The sequence below is a fragment of the Cryptomeria japonica genome, chromosome 2 (assembly GCF_030272615.1).
Source record: "Cryptomeria japonica chromosome 2, Sugi_1.0, whole genome shotgun sequence".
Taxonomy (NCBI): domain Eukaryota; kingdom Viridiplantae; phylum Streptophyta; class Pinopsida; order Cupressales; family Cupressaceae; genus Cryptomeria; species Cryptomeria japonica.
Genome location: NC_081406.1, coordinates 577,971,225 through 577,992,817, shown reverse-complemented (window position 1 = coordinate 577,992,817; position 21,593 = coordinate 577,971,225). Strand labels below are relative to the sequence as shown.

At 37.7% G+C, this 21,593-nt stretch overlaps 1 protein-coding gene across 3 annotated transcripts in view; it reads right to left on the bottom strand.

Annotated features, from left to right (window-relative positions):
* Positions 1–16,420, bottom strand: part of LOC131051153 (uncharacterized) — a 69,031-nt gene extending 52,611 nt beyond the window's left edge. For 2 of the 3 annotated variants that reach the window (XR_009107088.2, XM_057985540.2), the window contains exon 1: positions 16,052–16,417. Coding sequence is in view for 2 of the 3 variants with exons in the window: in XM_057985540.2 (XP_057841523.2) it covers positions 16,052–16,222 (171 nt within the window). In the remaining variant the exon portion in view is untranslated. Of the gene's footprint in view, positions 1–16,051 lie in introns of all 3 variants that reach the window. The other variant, XM_057985565.2, reaches the window with a different exon arrangement.
* Positions 16,421–21,593: the final 5,173 nt, after the last annotated feature.

Below are 21,593 nucleotides of genomic sequence, written 5' to 3'. Positions count from 1 at the left end.
GTTGAGGTATTTGATCATTCTCATGATGGTGATAGTGGCTTGATTGATGACTCTCTTAGTGGACCAGCCACTCAAGAGTTGTCTTTAATGAGCATTGATGGCACATATATTTTCTTTATGGGGTTGTCTCATGATTTTTTTGATATGGAAGCGATATCCTTGTTGATTGGTGACTTTGTATCACTTGATTTTTTATTGACTAGTGGCTGTCCTAGTTGGAATCATATAGCACTTCCTGTTTTTGCATTGACTACATCAGCGATTCAGTCTGGGAATGTTGAGGGGTATTTCTTTTGGATATTCTTTGATTGCCATTGGTTTGATGACATGCTTGATATCATCTATGTTGTTGATCAGATTTATGACAGTGAGGGTTGGTGACCATTTGTGTTGGTTATTTGGCATATGAGAGTTCATCCTAACATTGTCTTGATGTTCTACATGCATGGATGGTTACTTCAGGGTGATTGTTTGACAAACTTCTTCTTCATCTCTTACAGCGGGTTCTACATTTTGATATGGGATCCAGGTATTGATTGGTCTGCATGGATTCTACGTTGTTGCTTCATAGATTGTGGTGTATGGTATTTCTATCAGAGTGGAGCAGCAGGGTTGCTTGGTGTTTGCTTGAGGGCAAGCAATCTCGGGAAGGGAGGATTGTAATGTCCCCTTCCTTGGTGATAGGCAGTTGAGCAGGGATTGGCCTATCATTGAGTTCCCGTAGGCCAGTGGAATGGAGAGGGGACCCAACCCGGGGTTGTGTAGCTCAACAAGGAGCTTTGCGGGCCTATTAGATTGGAGTTATGGGGTTGAATCCATGATTAATATTGAAATATTACAGTTGGCCTTAAGGGAATAGTAAAAAGTGAATAGTAACAGAGAAACATAAGAGGAATAGTGAAAAGCGCCCCCCATCCTAGTAACTTAAGTTGTTTTTAAAAGGGGGCCAAGTTCACAATGAGAAATTAGACCCTCAAGGATATTTTATGATTTTAAGGCCAAATAGTAACCCCAAAATAGATAAAAAGACATTTTGTCTATCATTTGGATTCATTTTAATTTTTTATGCCTCTATTTTCAGATCAATAACTTGCATGAGGGTTTCAGCAGCTTGGGACTTCTAGGAACGCCAACTTTTGGAAGAATTGGGGGATTTGGACGAAAACCAATCTCTCTGGGTGACAATTTACATCAGTATTCAGCTTTAGTGTGCATTTGGCAACCTTATTTGGGGATTTTTGAGCAGATCTATTAGTTTGAGGGTAGGTTTTCTACAATTAGTTGCAGGGCAGACCTTCTAGAGGTCATTACCATCTATTTCCAGCTTAATTTCGGCTAGCCGCTCCATTTTGGGAAAAAGGGTATCAAACCCTAGGGTGTATTTAGGGTTTTAATATTTATTGGAGCTGATTTCTATATTTCTATCGGCCGGAAATTTACATCAGACTTATGAATTCATGTTAATGGTATGTACATTGCTCTTTTAAGCAAATGAAAGTTCCTTGATGACCTTCCTTATGTGTTATAAATTATGTTGGATTAAATCGGCAATTTCTTTATATAATATTCAAGAATCTTGCATAAAACTTCAAAACCAATCAAAACAAACAAAAAAACCAATCAAACCCCATCCAAATATACGCTGGCCATAGACTTATCAGCAAATAAACATTGCACATAACCTCCTAATTTGGGTCAGATTGGGTGAAAATTGGATTGGGGATCTTTCACCATAGGGATAGCAAAGGCCATGATTTCTAATCCAAATTTACCCATTTTTCTTTGGCCAAAGTAATGTAGTTGTGTTGTTTAATTAGAAACGGGTATTCTCAAAAGGTGTTGAAGGGCAGGTCTCTTAAAGAAGCTTTCATAGGAGAGAACCTGATGTTACTCATTTTTAGGCATTTGGTAGTCCTATCTACATTCATGTACTTGGACAAGATGACAAAGCTTGAACCCTCCAACTTCAAGGATGTGTTTGTGGGATAAAATGAGTTTTCCAAGGATTATAAGGTCTATGTTTCATTACAATAAAAAATAGTAATGAATCAAGTCATGAAATTTAAGGAGGATGCTTGATCCTCTAGATCTTAGGAACCTCCTACAGAAGTTGATGAAAGTGAGCAAATTGTTGTCCTCAAATCTTGACAAACAAAATACAGCAGTACCAAATGCAATTCAGCCGATTTCTAGTGCAATAGCAAATACCTCATTACCCTCTAGTACAACCAAAAAGCCTCAATGACTTACATAGACATTACAAAAGGCGCATGAACTAGTGGGAGCAACAAAGACTTCTTTCAAAGCCAATCATACCCCTAAAGAATTTTCTAAATTATTTTGCTTTGATGTCTTCCACTATTGATGTAGAGTTTTCTAGTTTTAAGGAGGCAAAATACCATGGTAGATGAATATAACTCGACTATACAAAACAACATCTAAGACATTGTCTTAAGACCATATTGGAAATCACTGATTGTAAAAAATGAAGCATGCAGCAAATAGGGGCACAAAGAAGTACAATGCCAGATTTGTTGCACAAGGGATCTCTCAAAGTAGGGGAATTGACCATCATGAAATCTTTTCTCTAGTTGCACAATACTCTTTTATCAATGTAATTATGTCCCTTGCAGCTTATTCCGGTTGATCTTTATATTAGGTGGATGTAAAGATAGCTTTTCTGAAATGCAAAATAGAGAAAGAAATGCATATCAAACAACGTGTAGGGTTTGAGGTACATGAGCAAGATACACATATATGTAGGTCAAAGAATACACTATATGAGCTAAAGATAGCACCACATGCTTGGTACTCACAAATTGATGAGTACGTGTTGAAGTTGGGCTTTACCAAAACTATTGCAAATCCTAATCTTTTTTTTGGGGGGGGTACCTAGGTTATCCCCAATCCCCGGCCCCAGCCCAACATTTCCACTTAAGGGCAAGCCTAGGGATGAGACTAGCCCTGGGGGGTGAATCCGCAACCCGCAAGCAGTCCCCCATCTTAAACCGAGGAGGAGAGTCAAACCCAAGACTGATGGGGAGCAAACCTACCGCCCAAGCCAACTCACCTACCCGTGCAGGCTATTGCAAATCCTAATCTTTACCATCAATTAGATAAATCTAATATTTTCATTTTAGTCCTATATGTGGATGACCTAATCTTTATAAGTAGCAATGAGAAGCTCTTAACATGGTGCAAGGGGAAGTTGGCCTCCAAGTTTGCTATGAAAGATATCAGTCTTATGCACAATTTTCTAGGTCTTGGGGTGTGGTAAGGAAAGAAGAGTCTTCCTAGATCAAGTGAAGTGTACAATAGAGATTCTAAATAAAAATCAATGATGGACTATAAGTCCCTTGCTACTCCAGTGGTTCCAAATCTAAAGTTGATTGTAGATTCAAGCTCAAATTTGGTGAATCCTTTTGTGTACAGGCAATTTGATAGGTTCCCTCTTATATTTGGTGAATACTCAACTTGATATTTGCTTTGCAGTGAATACATTTAGTCATAATGGTTGAGCCAAGGCAATTCACCCAGCTGCTACAAAGCATTTGCTCCAAAATTTTAAGGGTGCAATTCATTATGGGTTAAGATAAATTGGAAATAATGAGTTAATGTTGCATGGGTTTGTAAATTCAGAGTGAGCTAGTGACTAGTGCTAAGAAGAGCACTTCAGGTTTTTGTTTCAGCTTGTGGTCAAGAATGATATCCTAGTTCAATAGCAAGCAAGCAATGGAGCAATGAGTTCAATAAAGCCAAATATAGAGAAGCCTCTTCTTCTAGTTGTGAAACTATATGGCTTCACAAGTTGATAGGAAAAACTACTAATCAAATGTTGGAGCCAATTATAGTGTACTACAATAGTTAGAGTTGCATGAAGCTGTAATATCCCTTGGCTAATCTGACCCTGTTTTGCTTATTGAACCCCAAGGAATATTGTCAAACACTTGGCATACAATGTTTGAAGCCGCTGTAGTGAATTCTTTATTTGTCTTCTTTGAGTTTGTAGGCTGCAAATGAAGTTATAGAAAGATTCTAACAATGCAAAGTTGTTGTAGAAATGATATGCTAGCTGTTTTAGAGCTTACACACACATGAAATGAATGAAATTAACTAGTACAGCTAGTAGACATTAAGACAAACACTTGTCATGCATCCCAAAGTACACCTACAGCCATTAGGCATTTAAGCAAACAGTTGGCATGAAAGCTAAGTGGCTGATCAATGTTGAATGTCACCTAGAATATCAATCGACCCCAATCTGTAGGGGATGAAGGCGGCTACAGGGGTTTGCAGAATGTAGAAGAAGCAACCATTGACTCCTTATTCAATCTTCATCATAAATCTGAACAAACATCTCCAATTTGGTCTCCACAAAGACCACAAAATTGGCAAGGTACTGTAGCGTTTATTGTAGCGTGACACTATAGCAGCAAATAAACACTCTGTATGATGTTCTCAGTCTGCCATATACATATGCCCTCAGCTATGCCAATAAATCTGAAAATAAATCTCCAATCAGCACAATGTCAACTTCTGGATGAAGCCAACCCTAGGAGCAACTTCAGATGAATATATCACACCCTCAGATTGCTGATGCAATGAAGTCTTCACGTTCTCCAATGCCGATACTCTGGACAAGTTGCAGAAACCCCAGCTTCTTCTCCAAAGCCAAGAGACAAGTCTTCTCATAAAAAATAACAATGATCAATCCCCCTTCTCTTCTTTTCAAAAGCCTTATATATATTTCCCATGAAGGTTCGATTTTCTCCAATAAGGCATTAAATCAATTAATGATATTAAACGACATTTAATGATATAGTATTTTCACTTTGTCATTTAATATTTCACCTTCGTAAAAGAGCCACAATTAATTAATTAAATGGTCCCCCTTAATGATACTTGGACCCTTACTTAAGTAATGATACTTGGACCCTTACTTAAGTTATAATATAAAATTATATTATAACTTAATAATATAAGCTCAAAACATTAATGTTTATTTAAACTAAATAAACATTAATATCTCCATTAATACTCAACATTTTTTAACGTCATCTGAACTGGGAGCTGACATGATGAAGTTGCATATGACCATACCCCTTTACTAAAAATAGAAGGGGTCCATCTCTAACATCTCAAACTTACTATAAATAGTAAGTATAGCAAATGAAGTCCAAATGATACCAAATGAAAGCCAGATCGAAACACACTGAACTCTAGAGATGATACAAGCCTCGGAAGACCCTCTATCCATACTCATTAGCCTACGAGGGTCAGAATGATAGGCTAATCACCCAAAAAACCATGTCTGCTAAAATGGGGACATTACAGTCCGCCCCTCCTCAAATTGCTTGTCCCCAAGCAATATTGACTGCAAATAAACTCCTCCACCTGGATCCCAAATGAAGACCTATGTAATGTCCCTGGTATTACCAACTAACTCCTGTAATGCCCACACCAAGGGCACAACTAACAAGACCTACCAAACTAAATGAACCTCAAAAGCAAGTGTCACAAGAACATGAACATCAAGTGGAAGCAACTCTGAAAAACTAACAATGTTTGCTTCCCAAAACTGTGCAAGATAAGCTGCCAAACATATCATCTAACACATGCGCAACTGAACTATGCATCTGAGACAAATCATGTACATGAGAACCTGAAATGAGACTACCAACGATGCACACCATGTACATGCAATGAAACCTACCAGGGAACACCAACCAAAACTCGGATGCACACAAAGTATCCCTCAACATACTCGCTAGTATCCCACATAGTATACCTGGATTCCAAATCCAGGGTAGAAATTTGCCATGTAAACCTCCCTTAGACTTACGCTGCTCAACACTGAACGCCTCTTCACCATGCGAGATGTGGTGAAGCCAACCCATGGGACCTATCCAAACTGCAACACTAACTTTGTCATCACCTGGATCCCAGTGCAATCTATACACACATCCATCTGTACTATGAAGATAGGAGTACCTCGAAACATCTGCTATGCAACATCTCTCCACAACCTCTGCTAAACCCTCATGGATGTGATATCCAACTAAACCATCATGCCCATTGTCACCGTAGTCTCTCTGAAGCCATGTATCCAAAGATAGCCTCTGTGTCATAGGAGTAACAATCTCCACCGCATACACATCAGCATGATGGGAAACTGAACACTGCTCGAGCAAGTAGCCACCAACAATCAACTGAGTCGGGTACTTGCAACTGCTAGTTCCATCTACTAAAGATGGTAACTCTCCATCCCACAATGGATGGTATAATCCTGAAGCCAATCCACACCGATGCATCATCAAGTCCTCCACATGTGGATCAAAAGAAAAGTGATGAGCACTCCTCACTGTGTAGTTGCGATAAAATGCTCCAACCTCGGTCAAGGGCTCATCTCTAACAATACTGGAATCATGAGATGGCTCCAATCTCTGACCCCGAACTGTTGATTGGGTAGGGGCTTTGGTAACCCTCTCTGCAAACCCAATCACAAAATCTCTATTAGGAAGCATTGTAGTCAGAGTATCAATAATTACTCCCACACCACGCTTGATGGCTTGAGAACCTCGGATGAGAGTATCCTTGGTGGCTCCAAACGGACCCTCTCGAAACTCAGGACTCTCGAGAAGGTACTCAATAAATGAATATGTGCAGTAAAAACAATATAAGGCCGAGTCAGCCTTATCCTCGAAGACCTACAGCTGATCACTCTGACTCTGAGAAACAACAAGTTGTTGTCCAAAATTAGCTGTATGGGATGAAGTAACAGATTTGCTTCCAGGAGAGGGAAACAAATCTACATGAGGGCCATACTCCCAACCACATGACACTATGCGAGTTCCATGTGAAGTGGATGGAGTAACATCGCGTACTAACACACAACTCTCTAGAGAGTCCACCACTGCCACACAAGAGCTATCAACAATCTGACCTGTATCATCTATCATAGCACTGCAACAAGTGGTTCTCTGCTGCTCTCAACCCAAATACTCATCCCAGCTAAGTCACCTGTACCTGCATTAGTGACGGATGTAACCACATCCTCAACACACCCATCACTACAACCCGTGGGTGTAAACCCATCACCAAGTGATGCTATAGGAAACTCAACTGTATCCATAGATGGTGAAGACTATGCTAAACTCAACGCCACGGCAAGTTCCTCAACCTATGATTGTGACTCATGAAGGGTTGACTGAGCGCTCTCCAACGAGTCCATAGTCACCTCAAGCTCATGGGTGAGCTCATCAACCTCCTCCTCCTTTCCCTTCAGTGCATCGTAGCAAGTGCAATCCCACTCAAGAAGATAATCCCTATCAGCAACTAACTGCAAGTAATTCTATTTCATTATCCCAATAGCTGCTCGAAGTGCATGGAACTCTGCCAGGGAAAGGCTACTATCACTGTGCTCATATGTCTCAGGAGTACTCCAACCAAAGGTCACCAACATTTGTCAAGCGACATCAAAATGCTTCAAAGTTGTAGCAATCATATCATCATTAACCTTCAACTGCCCAGCCAGATGATGATACCCCTGTGACTTATTCTTTCCACCCAAATCTGCACTATGGTATGAAACCGAATCAACATCACTCACCTCGTGATCAACAACATCATGTGTGCAATCAATTGTGCACACATCAATATCTAAGGTACTGCTGCTATGTACCTCGTAGGATGGCTCAACTGGCAAGGTAGAAGTTGTTGTTATGAAAATATCTTCAAACACTTCCACTTCCAATGCAACTACATGGCCATCCAACTCATGATTCTGGGATCCTATGCCAAAGCATGAATCTTCAAACTTGTTTTCTAACATTTGATCTGAAAAATCAGACTCTAAATGACATGAATCCACATCACACATTACCCCATTAGTACCCAAATCTTGGGTACCTTCATGCGGCAACTTAATAGAAGCATCTTGCACATGTGTAGTCACTGCTCTCTCATGCTAATGCAAAATTTCATCGCTGCTGTCATGTAGACAGAACTCTTATGAGCCAAAATTCCCATGCAATCCTCATTCTTGACACTTGTATCACAAGTGCCAACTAAGTCACCAGGTTCGACCGAATTTGAACCTTGAAGTTCGAAATTCGGCGAACTTGAAAAACCATTAAAAAAATCGATTAAATTCGATTTAATTCGATTTTAGGGTTTGTTAAAGTGTTTTTTTAACTTTTCGGGTTTGCGTTTTAGGGTTTGTTTTGGCGGATTTTATAAGTAGGCGGCCGCAGACGTTGCAACCACACCCACACGAGCTGCTAACGCCGCCCGCTCTGCCCGACCGCCCGCTCTGCGACCACCGCCCGCTCTGCGACGCCACCACCAGTGCTCGGCCGCCACCCGTCTACGACGCCACCACCAGTGCCGACGCCGCCTGCACTCCGCGACCTGCACAGCCGCACACGTCCGCGACCTGCACAGCCGCACAGGTATTTTTTTTATTTTATTTTTTTTTTTTTTTTGTTTATAATGTTAAATAGTTAATGTTTAAAAATGTAATATTATATAATAATAATATTATATATTTTATGATTTATATTTATATTTTATAATATAATATTATATATTTTTATATTTTATTAATTTTTTTTAGGTTTAATATTTTTTATGTTTAATAATTAATAATTTAATATTAATATGGTGTCAATTTTTTTTATGTTTATAATATTGTTTAATATGGTGTCAATATGATATTAATATGATATTATTAATTTATTATTATATATCTCTGCTTCATTTTTTTATATGATATTAATATGGTGTCAATTTTTTTTATGTTTATAAATTTATAATATTGTTTAATATTATTATTATATAATTTATAATTTTATATTAATGGTTTTTTATTATATTGTTTAATATTATATATTTTTAAAAGGTTGAAATAAAAATAGTGTGTTTTTTAATTTTTCTTTCCAAACATGCAGATTTTCATTTAATGGCTCCTCCCAAATCAACTTCTGAGGCATGGAAGCATGTGACCCGAAATGGAACTCACATCAAATGTAACATATGTCAGGCAAATATCATTGGAACTTTAACAAGGCTTAGGGACCACTTCCTTGCTAATAAAGGGGGTCCAGGTGGAGGTGTTCAAGCATGCACAGGTGCGACTCCAGAACTTAAAGCTATTCTAGAGAAAGAGTTGGCTGCTTCAACGGTAGGCAAAATGAAGAAGGCACAAAAGAAACAGAGAATTGAAGGAGATATATCTAGATTCACATCTGCCATGTCTTCCTCTTCTGTGCAATCCGAAGCGGCGAGTGTACCAAAACAGAGTGGAACACTGAACAACTTTTGGAAACCAGTAGAGAAACAACAGGTGGATGATGCAGTTGCTGATTTGTTTTACATAAGTGCTATTCCATTCAATGTTGCGAGAAATCCTCATTTCCGCAATGCAGTTCAGAAAATTGCAGAGTTTGGCAAAGGGTACACACCCCCAGGTTCAGAGGCTATCAGGACAACTCTTTTGCAGAGGTCAAAAGATAGAGTGACTGAAAAATTAGCTGATGTCAAAGCCACTTGGAAGGAAACAGGTTGCACTATATTGAGTGATGGATGGTCAGATATGTGTCAAAGGCCATTGATTAATGTTTTGGTGTCTTGTCCTGAAGGTGTTGTGTTTTTGAAAGTCATTGACACCATGAACCACAAAAAAACTTCAGAGTATATTTTTCAAATATTAGAGGAAGCCATTCTTGAAGTAGGGATGGAAAATGTGGTTCAAGTGGTAACTGATAGTGCAGCAAATTGTGTGGGAGCTGGGAGGCTGATTGTAGAGAAGTACCCACAGATATATTGGAGCCCATGTGCAGCACATTGTCTCGATTTGTTGCTTCATGACTTGGCTAAATTCCCATGGATAAATGAAGCTATTCATAGAGGGAGAGCAATTGCAAATTTCATACGGAATCATCGTCTCACATTGAGTATTTATAGGCAGCATGCATCAAAGGAATTGTTGAGGCCTTGTGAAAAAAGATTTGCTTCATATTATATCACTTTGAAAAGAGTGGTTGAAGAAAAAGCAGCTTTGAGGTCTATTATATGTTCCAATCAGTGGGAAAGTTCAGTGCTTTCTAAAGGCCCCAAGGGGAAGAACATAGAGCAAATCATCCTAAACAGCAATTTCTGGGAAAGTGCAGCAAAAGTCTTGCTTGTATGTGAACCAATTGTTGACGTGCTTCGTATGGTTGATGGTGACACTCCTTGCCTTGGCATGCTTTGTGAAAGCATGGACCGGTGTAAGGAATCTATTCAAAAAGCACTAAACAATGAAGAAGCAGAATATATGCAGATATGGGAGGCAGTTGATTGCAGATGGAAAATGATGCACACACCTTTACATGCAGCAGCTTTCTTTTTGGAGCCTAAGTTGTTTTCTATTGATAGAAGGGGTGATAATGAAATCATGGCAGGGCTTTACCAAGCCATTAGCAGGTATGTACCAAATCCAGAAATTGCAGCACTAATCAGAGATCAAAGTTGGCAATACAAGAGAGGAGAAGGGATGTTTGGAGGGGCAGAAGCCAAATATGACTCGCCACGTATGTCTGGATATAGATGGTGGATCTCTTATGGATCATCAACTCCTGAACTGCAAGAGTTTGCTATTCGAATTTTGAGTCAGGGAGCAAGTTCATCAGCTTGTGAGAGGAACTGGAGTTGCTTTGACCACATCCATTCCAAAAAGAGGAACAAATTGCTGACTGGAAAGTTGGGAGATCTTGTCTATGTTCGCAGCAATTTGAAATTGCTGATGACCAAATCAGCAAAGAACACTTCTTTACAACAAACTCTTGAAGGCATGGCAATGCCAGATGCATATGAGCCTGACTTTGCAGATGATGAACTGAGTAGTGATACAGATGATGATGATTTGGCATCCCAGCCAAGTGCTCTTGATGACTTAGAGTTATTTTAAAGTTCTAAAGTTTTTGACTGTTATTGTACCTTTTTGACAAAAGAACATCTTTGCGATAGTGAAAGCATATGTTTCCTACGGTTTATATTTTAGAAATGTGTCATCTTTTTGTAATGATTTCAAATCTATTTATCAATGTTAAACTATTTACGCAAATTTATAGATATATTACATATATTTATTAAAAAAAAATTTAAAAATTACATATGGCGAATTTAATTCGAATTTTATACATTTCGAATTTTTTCCGCATCGAACTTCATCGAATTTCAAAGCTGTCGAACTTCGAATTCGAATTCAAACCTGGTGACTTAGAGTGCCAATACTCAAGGTCACTCCCACAACACTTTTTGAACTTTCCATGACTTTCAAATCATCATTACGCTCAAGTGCAAGGTTGCTGTCATGAAAATCAGACTTGTTATCATGACTGTTAACAACTTCTTGAGTGCCAATAATCACCACATTCTCTTCAAGTTTCACCTTTTTATCCTTAAAAATAGATGTCATATACCGAGCAATTCTATCAAGTTTTGCAGGGTGTGAAATCAATTCATCCAACTTCTTCTGGTTTTGTTTTAACTTTTCCAATGAGGAATACACTTGCTTCCTATTCTAGTCCCATTGATTCTGGGTACCCGAAGTAACCATGATTAACTAGCTGAATCAATTTACCCAACAAGTTGGCAGGAAACTGCTCTGATACGACTATAGTATCCTTTGGCTAATCTGACCCTGTTTCGCTTATTGAACCCCAAGGAATATTGTCAAACACTTGGCATACAATGTTTGAAGCCACTGTAGTGAATTCTTTATTTGTCTTCTTTGGGTTTGTAGGCTGCAAATGAAGTTATGGAAAGCTTCTAACAATGCAAAGTTGTTGTAGAAATGATATGCTAGCTGTTTTAGAGCTTACACACACATGAAATGAATGAAATTAACTAGTACAGCTAGTAGACATTAAGACAAACACTTGTCATGCATCCCAAAGTACACCTACAGCCATTAGGCATTTAAGCAAACAGTTGGCATGAAAGCTAAGTGGCTGATCAATGTTGAATGTCACCTAGAATATCAATCAACCCCAACCTGTAGGTGATGAAGGCGGCTATAGGGGTTTGCAGAATGTAGAAGAAGCAGCCAAAGACTCCTTATTCAATCTTCATCATAAATCTGAACAAACATCTCCAATTTGGTCTCCACAAAGACCACAAAATTGGTAAGGTACTGTAGCATTTACTGTAGCATTTACTCTAGCAGCAAATAAACTCTCTGTATGATGTTTTCAGTCTGCCATATACATATGCCCTCAGCTATGCCAATAAATCTGAAAATAAATCTCCAATCAGCACAATGTCAACTTCTGGAAGAAGCCAACCCTAGGAGCAACTTCAGATGAATATCTCACACCCTCAGATTGCTGATGCAATGAAGTCTTCACATTCTCCAATGCCGATACTCTGGACAAGTTGCAGAAACCCCAGCTTCTTCTCCAAAGCCAAGAGACAAGTCTTCTCATAAAAAATAACAATGATCAATCCCCCTTCTCTTCTTTTCAAAAGCCTTATATATATTTCCCATGAAGGTTCGATTTTCTCCAATAAGGCATTAAATCAATTAATGATATTAAATGACATTTAATGATATAGTATTTTCACTTTGTCATTTAATATTTCACCTTCATAAAAGAGCCACAATTAATTAATTAAATGGTCCCCTTTAATGATACTTGGACCCTTACTTAAGTTATAATATAAAATTATATTATAACTTAATAATATAAGCTCAAAACATTAATGTTTATTTAAACTAAATAAACATTAATATCTCCATTAATACTCAACATTTTTGAACGTCGTTTGAACTGGGAGCTGACATGATGAAGTTGCATATGACCATACCCCTTTACTAAAAATAGAAGGGGTCCATCTCTAACATCTCAAACTTACTATAAATAGTAAGTATAGCAAATGAAGTCCAAATGATACCAAATGAAAGCCAAATCGAAACACACTGAACTCTGGAGATGATACAAGCCTCGGAAGACCCTCTATCCATACTCATTAGCCTACGAGGGTCAGAATGATAGGCTAATCACCCAAAAAACTATGTTTGCTAAAATGGGGACATTACAGGTTTGTAAATTCAGATTGAGCTAGTGACTAGTGCTAAGAAGAGCACTTCAGGTTTTTGTTTCAGCTTGTGGTCAAGAATGATATACTAGTTCAATAGCAAGCAAGCAATGGAGCAATGAGTTCAATCAAGCCAAATATAGAGAAGCCTCTTCTTCTAGTTGTGAAACTATATGGCTTCACAAGTTGAAAGGAAAAACTATTAATCAAATGTTGGAGCCAATTATAGTGTACTACAATAGTTAGAGTTGCATGAAGCTCTTTGAGAATCCAATGTTTCATTATCACTCCAAGCATATAGACACTTAGTATCATTTCCTCAAAGACGAAGCTATATTGATTGAGAACACCTAGTATGGAATTGAATTTCTACAAAAAAATTGCCAAAGCTCTTGGTGGGAAAATTAAGTTGATTGTGGCATGAACAATCCAAAAACAAAAAACTAGAATTATAAAACAGATTTTATTATTTCATATTTATTCTTGACAATGTCATCATAACGTGGAAAGACCTCAAATGGGCACATGAATCACATAGAAAATTTTATTACAAAAAGAAAAAAATTATATAACATCCACAAATGACAAATAATAGGTCAATGGGACTAGAACACACAAGTATCATAATAACAAAGTATTAGGGCAAAATGAGCCCCAAACTCAAAGCTAACAAAATAAAGCAAAGAAAAGAAATAAAACAATGAAATAGATGAGTGGGGGTAAACATGAAATAGTTGTCATGAAACAAGTACAAGTAAAAATAGTTGTGCAAGAGGACCCCTCTATGAGGTGGGTGCTGATGAAGATCAAAGCTAGCAAGCAATTACTTGAAAATAATGCTATAGACTATCAAGCAATTCGTCGAGAGAGAGATTAGTACTACAGTTTGCAAAAAGCTTATTTATCTTAAAGAGAACAGTCCCAAGAGAAAAGGGCATGATCATACACAATTCCAATTGAAGACTATAAAGTTCAAGAAACAAGCTAAAGCAGAGAACATTAAATTGATTGTGCAATTATAAAATAACATAAGAGAATAAGACACAAAAAAATGAGCATAACCAAGACAGATACTCATAGATATATGAGTTTCTTCTTACTACACGTATGAAGGGCTCATTAGCATGATCATCAAGAATTTAATTATCTAAATCATGAAATATAATCTATTGCTTTGAAGGCAAAGAAATATGAGTTTTTCCTTCTACTAATGCTACCCAAGCATTCTCCAACGCCATGAAGAGATAAAAGAAAACCACTATTAAAAAACAAAAACACTCCCACACGATGATTCATTTTGGCAGGGCAGTAGGGCATGGGCCAATCCCATAAAATCTGCACGTTTGAATGCTTAACACAAGTTGAATAGCCTCTAGTAGTTGAAATTACCATCATATTGATGGTTGAATGAATTCTCTACTTATTTTGACATGACCTGCATGTAAACTTGCATTTTGAGGCAAGGGATGGCCACCCTCAAGCATCTTGTAGTTGAAGAATTAAATTGAGCACCCAACAAAATAATGGTGTCTTGTGCAATGTGAACTACAAAGATGATCCCACCAAAAGATGGAACACCAAGATTGGCCAATGGCGAAAAATGGTTGCCAAAGTAACATCCTTGAAACCTCACCCAATAATGCCATAGTTGTTGTACTTGTAACGTCACTGCCTTCTATGTTGAACTTGTTTCGAAGGATGACAAGGCCCACAACAAACATCAACCCGCTTTGGATGACCAATAGTGAAACATTATATGTCTACCAGACTAACAAGGCTCACAACCTACAAGATCCTACCATGTGTATTTTTTCAAGGATCAATGATTCCATAGAATATTTTTGTTGGGCATGCCTTCTTGAGGCGCAAGACCTGCTATTCATCAAGCTAACAATATCAATCAATGGTGCAAGCACCCAGTCTATTATTCTAACAAAACCCAAACCTGCATGCAAGTTGTTGATCCTAAGGAACATCTAACAACGCCAATCAAAACAAAACTGCAAATAAAAGGTCAGGGCCTAAAAAGGCAAATGAAGAGCATGGCTCTACATTCAGACTCACATTCCTCGGCTATTCAAGGTAGATAAAACTTCTTGGCATACAGGATTGTCTTATGCAAAAGAATGGGATCTTGGTGAATCACTACTAGATCAGATAAATCAGTCTCTCTCAACTTTGCTTGCCTCATCAGATTTTGTGGAGGAGGAGGAGGAGGATGTTGATTGGACGGAATTGTTAACCAAGAAGATGAAACGAAAAATACCTGAGAGATGGCATATGGTTCTTAGATTGCATAGGATAAAATGAAATTCAAGCCTTCATGCTTTTGTAAGGTCCGGTCACCCTTGCATGGGTTTGACACAAGAGTCTCATCTTCTCTTTATTGTGTATGTTGTTTCTTATAAGGTTGGGGCCCCTTAATTTGCCCCCAAATTTCAATGAAAAAAATCCACATAAAATAACTGAAACATCTAAATCTAAAGATACCGATATATAGATAATTGTGTTTTCTTTCATGTAGTAATTAGGTTTCACGAATTATTCTCTTACTCACCAAATCATCACTAAGCGATTTCCTGAATAAAAACTTATGAAAAACAATAAGGGAAGCTTTCCAAACTTTCAACAATTAAAAAAAAAATTAAGGTGTAAGTGGTTGACACTAATGTGTTTCGCACCTTGGGATCGAAACTCCTTTGGCACTCTGTACATATAGCAATATATAGACAGCCTATTCTAAAGTGCCGTTACTGAACATTACCTAAAATTAAAAATTGTAATTATGGTAACTTTTGGAACTAAGCTCATCCTTTATAACACCATTACTCCCCACATGCAGGAATCTAAAACTAACAGCAGAAAACAGTTTAAAATATGTTAACCTTAAATAATCAAAACAAAAACCATAGCAACTTTGAAAGCAGTCAAAATTTATGTTAACGGCATAAAATATTTTAAAGTTCATAACCTGAGAAAATGAGGATGCAGAGTTTGAAGATGTAGGAAGCTCCAGCAAACGCACAAATTTGTGGTCCTCGAATAAATTAATATTTGTATGAATTGAGGCTCCGTAAGCCTTAAGTCCCCTGCGTACATCTATTCTTGCACATGGCAGAGCATGGACACTATGGCTCAACATGTTTCTCTCTCATTCCTTCGGGTCCTGCAAAGATCCTCAAACTCAACTGCAAATTACAATATTTGAATGGCTCTGCGGGGTTTTTTGTAAATTTGATTCCAAAAATCAAATACAAAATGAATTTTATTTTCTAAGGTATTGCTCTGGAGGGAAAATAAATAAAAATCCCCCTAGAGATTTGTTACTGTTTCTATAATTTTTGGACTTAAAAAAATTGGAATGTAGAAAAATGTTATGTTTAGTTAAACAGTGAACGGAAAAATAAATATCCTCCAATCGAATTACAAGGAGCACACAATTTTTTTAACTAAAAAAAATGTATGAGCATTTAAAATATATTTTTATATTAGTGAGGGTGTTTGATTTAAAATAGTTATTTTTTGTAAGCATTTAAATGGTGTGGAGTTAAACCCCTGAAAAAATATCTTATACTAGCATATATGTCGTATAAATAATCTATATTTAAAAAGTCTATAAATATCTTTTTTTGGTATTAAATATAAGGGAGAAATGGTTAAACAGTATCACGTATCAAACTATACTCTATTTAAGAGAGTCCCATCAGAGAATACAAAAATATACATTATTGTACAAGTATGACTCGCGTACAAAAAATTATCCCCATGAACTATTATGCAAAATGTGACCTATATATGTAAGTTATATACAAAATAGTCCATATAAACAAGAGACACAAAAGAGATGATGATTGTGCATAATCTTTACTGTTCAATCCAAGAAGTTCATCCAAGGGGGTCTTCCATCAAAATGATAGTTTTGTTCTATGGCATTGCTCTTGTTGTTGCTAGTTGGGCCTAGTGTTGGTGCTCTACCTTTTTCCCTTCATTAATCTCATTCATGAAAGCTTATAGTGCATTGACAAAGAGGGATATTTCAATGTTGAATTTGGACCAAGTATAACCATGTCACAACTCGGACAGGTAGACCCTGGTAATACCGTCTTCTATGAACCTCTCTAACTTCTTTACTACAAGTCTCATCACATTGAAAACTTGCAAATCAACATTGGGAATAATGAGTCTCCTTAGAGACTCGATAAGCAGCCTATCCTTTCCTTGATACCTTTCCTCATTCCTAATTTTCCAAATAGTCCAAACAATTTCACAAAATAAGAGGGACCATAAGAGATTATTGTCTTTCTTAATGCCTTTAATGTAACCAAATACAACAACATGGTAATTAAAACTAGTAGAAAAATTAATCCCAAAGATGTCCCAGATTTCCTTAGCAATAATACAATCAAAAAAGATATGCATAGTAGAATCAACAACCCTGCAAATATTACACACATCAGTATCTTAATGTTTAGACTTAATGGGAAGTCTATGAAGGTTAAAAAGTCATTTGAAGCCTTTTTTTTAGGTATAATGTTATTGTACCATGGTCAGCTGAAGACTTTATGTCATTCATCATTACTCCAATTCAAGTGTCACACCAAGTTAACATGAATAATCAAATTAGAATTAGAACATAGTGCATCATAAACCATTTTAGCTTTGGTATTAATTAGCGGGGAACCATCCACCCAGGTGAAGTATTTGTATCTATCTGAAACTTCATCACATGGTTGGGGGAGTTGAAGGCTGAGTCAGGCCTCCCACAACATAAAATGTGTCCTCCTGTTGGAAGGGGTAGATGATACTTCTGGTTGATCTCAAACAAAGAAATCAGTTGACTAATAGTGATAATATCATTAAAGTAGTAAATACCTTTAAGAAACCAGCTCTTAGTAGAGCATCCTTGGATGAGTGCAAAAGGCCTGCCCTTGTGGATCAAGTTCCACCAGATAGACCTTTCACCACATAAGTATTTATTATTTCTAAGAATCTTATTATTAGTAATCAGGTGTCTAATGTATTCTTAGCCTTCCATATTGTCTTGAACACATTAGAACAAGCCAAGGAGACAAGGAAGTTACCAGCAATAAGATCACTAAAAGGGAGCAATTTCTAGGTTTTAGCCCACTCAGGGATAGCAAGCTTGATGTTGTTTCTGATCAGAACCTTCCATGGTTCCTCACCCACCAAAGCATGAAAAAGCCATTTTGCAACTAAAGCAATCTCTTGCATCTTGAGATCCTTCAGCCCCACACTGCCCATCTTCTTGTTGAGACAACACCAATTCCATTTAACTATGTGCCACTTCTTGTTATCTCTACCATCACACCATAGGAAATTCCTAATAAATAACTATACTTGTTGAGCCATATGGGGGGGGGGGTATCTTCACATCCCAAAATAGTGGATTTGGCTATATATATTTTAGCTCTTGAGGCTTCACATAATATATAGGGCTTTAACTTCAAGGAATCCATATTGGCCTCTTCAAGTTTCAAGAAAAAGGTTGTATCATCAATAAACTGGATATTAATAAGATCCACTTTGTTAGGTAAGGAGATATACGTAACCCTTGGAGAGTGGGTAGAATCTCTAAGAAGGTAGAAGATAGCATCTAATGCAATAACAAAAAAGTGGGAGCAATTGGCCATCCTTGCCTGGTAGACCTTTCCAGCTTGAGGGGGTGCGAACGGGAGTCGTTAAACTCAACTTGAGCAGAGGCATCGTTAAGAAGAACCTAAAGCATTCAACAAATTCATTCGGGAATCCAAATTCTTCCAGCATCGTGGTGAGGAAGCTCCATTCAATATGATCATATCCTTTTCAAAGTCAGTGAAAAATATAGCAACATTTTTGCTGGTTAACTTTGCATAATTCATGGCTTCCCAACTTGTGACGAGGTTCTCAAGAATGTACCTCCCTTTTATGAAGCCAATATGAGTATTTCTTAACAGATTTGGCAAGATATCCACAAGTTTGATCGCAATAAATTTATAGGAAACATTTGGTAAAGTAATGGGCATCTACTTTTTTAGAAGGGATTTGTGCATGTCTTTTGGTAGAAGCTTTATCACCCCTTTATTAATCTTAGCACCTGATGAATCCCTAGCCAAAGCTTCTTCATAAGTTTGTAATAGGTCCATACTAATATAATCTTTACTCTCTTTGTAGAACTCAATAGGTAGTCCATCCGGGCTTGGGATCTTATCATTGACGAGGGTTTTGATAGCCTTATGGATCTCCTCAATCGAGATTGGTTTCTTGAGTATATTAGCCTCCTTTACTGAAATATACTTCGAAATGAGGGCTTTGAATTTGTCCTTGGCAAAGAGGCTAGAAGGGGAATTACCATCAGAGGAGAATAGCCTCTAGTAATACTGAAGAAGGCAGTTTTAATGTCCTCATTGTCTACCAATTCTGTACCCTCCTTCCAGACTCTCTCGATTATTTCTTTGAATTCCCTGTGTCTCAACATATTAAAGAATAACTTGGAGCCCTTATCTTCTTCTTGTAGCCAATTGATTCTAGCCCTCACCTTGACTCCCTGGATCTTTTTATGTTGATTGCTTCTTAGCATGTCTCTGTTTTAGGACAATGAGTGAGATAGTTCCAGATTGGCAGGATCACTTTGATTATGGGCTTCCAGAACTAACAAGTTATCCACAAGGTCTCTTTCTAGTCTTCTACCATCTTTAGCTTTCTTTTGTCCAACCATTTGTAGAAATACCTTCCAGCTCCTAACATTTTTGTTCCATTTTTCAATTGTAGAGGGGGTGTCATAGTCCCATTTTTTTAATTGCCTTATCATATAGATGGCACTCCTAACATCTTGATCATTCAGAAGGCTAGTGTTGAGGATAAAGTTAACCTCCTTCTTAGGAAGAGGGGTAGTATTGAAATTCAAAGTAATCTGAGTTGAAATTGGATGATGATCCAAGAGGTTGAAAGGACAAAGTTTGATAGTGATTTTGTTATCTTCTTGCTTGAAAGAGAAAAATTATTTGTTAGTATAGAATCTGTCTAGTCTATAGTAAATTTTCCTCCTCCCTTATTGGAAGTTACAACATGTAAACCATATTGACCCATAATCCTTATTCACTCATTCGAGGGGATCAAAAAGTCTGAGTTCACCCTTCATCGTGGTCCAATAAGCTTATCCCCACTTTGTCATTCTAGGTTCAAGCCTCCTAGTTTATCCTCTATTTGCTCAACCATCTTAAAGTCTTCCCCAACAAGTCAAGGAATGTCTAAAAGGGTACACAACCATTTCCAAATATCTATTCTTTCTTTGTAGTCATTAGAGGCATAAAGCAAACAAATACCAACCTTGGTATCATGAAGGTTCATAATTATCCACACCGCCCTATTGCATGGGAAGGAACCATTATCCGAGACTTTGTTACCCCATTTTCCTCCAATCAGAACGACAACACCATATTTACCTCTGTCATGTTTGGTGGAGAATTGGACTGCATCTTTCTATATGTATCTAAGATTCACCTCTAGAGTGGAACTAGTGGATTTTACCTCTTGAAGTAGCATAATATCAACATTTTTATGCTGATTAAGAAACCTCTTGACCACATATTTCTTGTTTGGAGATTCAAGTTCCCTAATGTTCCAAGAAATGCAATTCAATTCCATGGGAAACCTTAAGCAATGATGTCCTTAGCAGCTTTAAAGTTGTCAAAACACTTAGGGAGGTCCTTCTTATTGTCTTTTTTTCTTAGGAAGGGGGATTGTTTTCCTTTAGGTCTTTCCCTCTTCTATTTATCTTCGGTAAAAAGACCACTTCAAGTAGGGATAAAAATCTGATAATCTTCTGATTTGGACTCCATAATTTGATCATGAACTAGGCTTTGCCTCTTTAATGATTGAATCACTATACAAGGACCCACTCTCCAGGTCCAATAATAAAGGATGAGCTTTAGTGAGATCATCATAGAGGCTCATTTTGGATTTGTCACATGTGAGAATGGCTGAGTCATGGGATTCATTAGAGGCCTTACTCCTAATAAGGGGGTCCGCAATATTAATATCAAAAAAAGCATCATCACTATCAAGTTTAAAGTTTTGGTTATTGATGGTCGAAGACGTGGTAACATCAAGCTAAGGGGAGGGGGTAGTTTGATTGTCACCAAGGAGGGGGGGCGCTTGGTAATCTCGCCATCTCGGGGCTCCTCATTATGAGCCTCTACAAGAATGTTGAAATTGTTAGAGAGTTTTTGGGAGTCTGATCCTCTCGTGGGGGTAACCAGGCTAGCTACTTTGCTCAACTTCATATTAGAGTGTCTCCTTTTCTTGATACCCCTAACTATGTACTTGACGAGAGAAAAATTATCTTCCTTAACCAAACTAGCCATAGGCAGTAGAATTTGAGAATTGTCATCCATTGGGACAAGGGTAGGGTCAATAGGGGAGGGTTCATTAGAGTAGTGAGTCACCTCCATCACGGAAACCCTAGAATTCTTAAGCTTATCTAGGGCAAGTTGTTGTGCGTTCTTCCTTCTGAC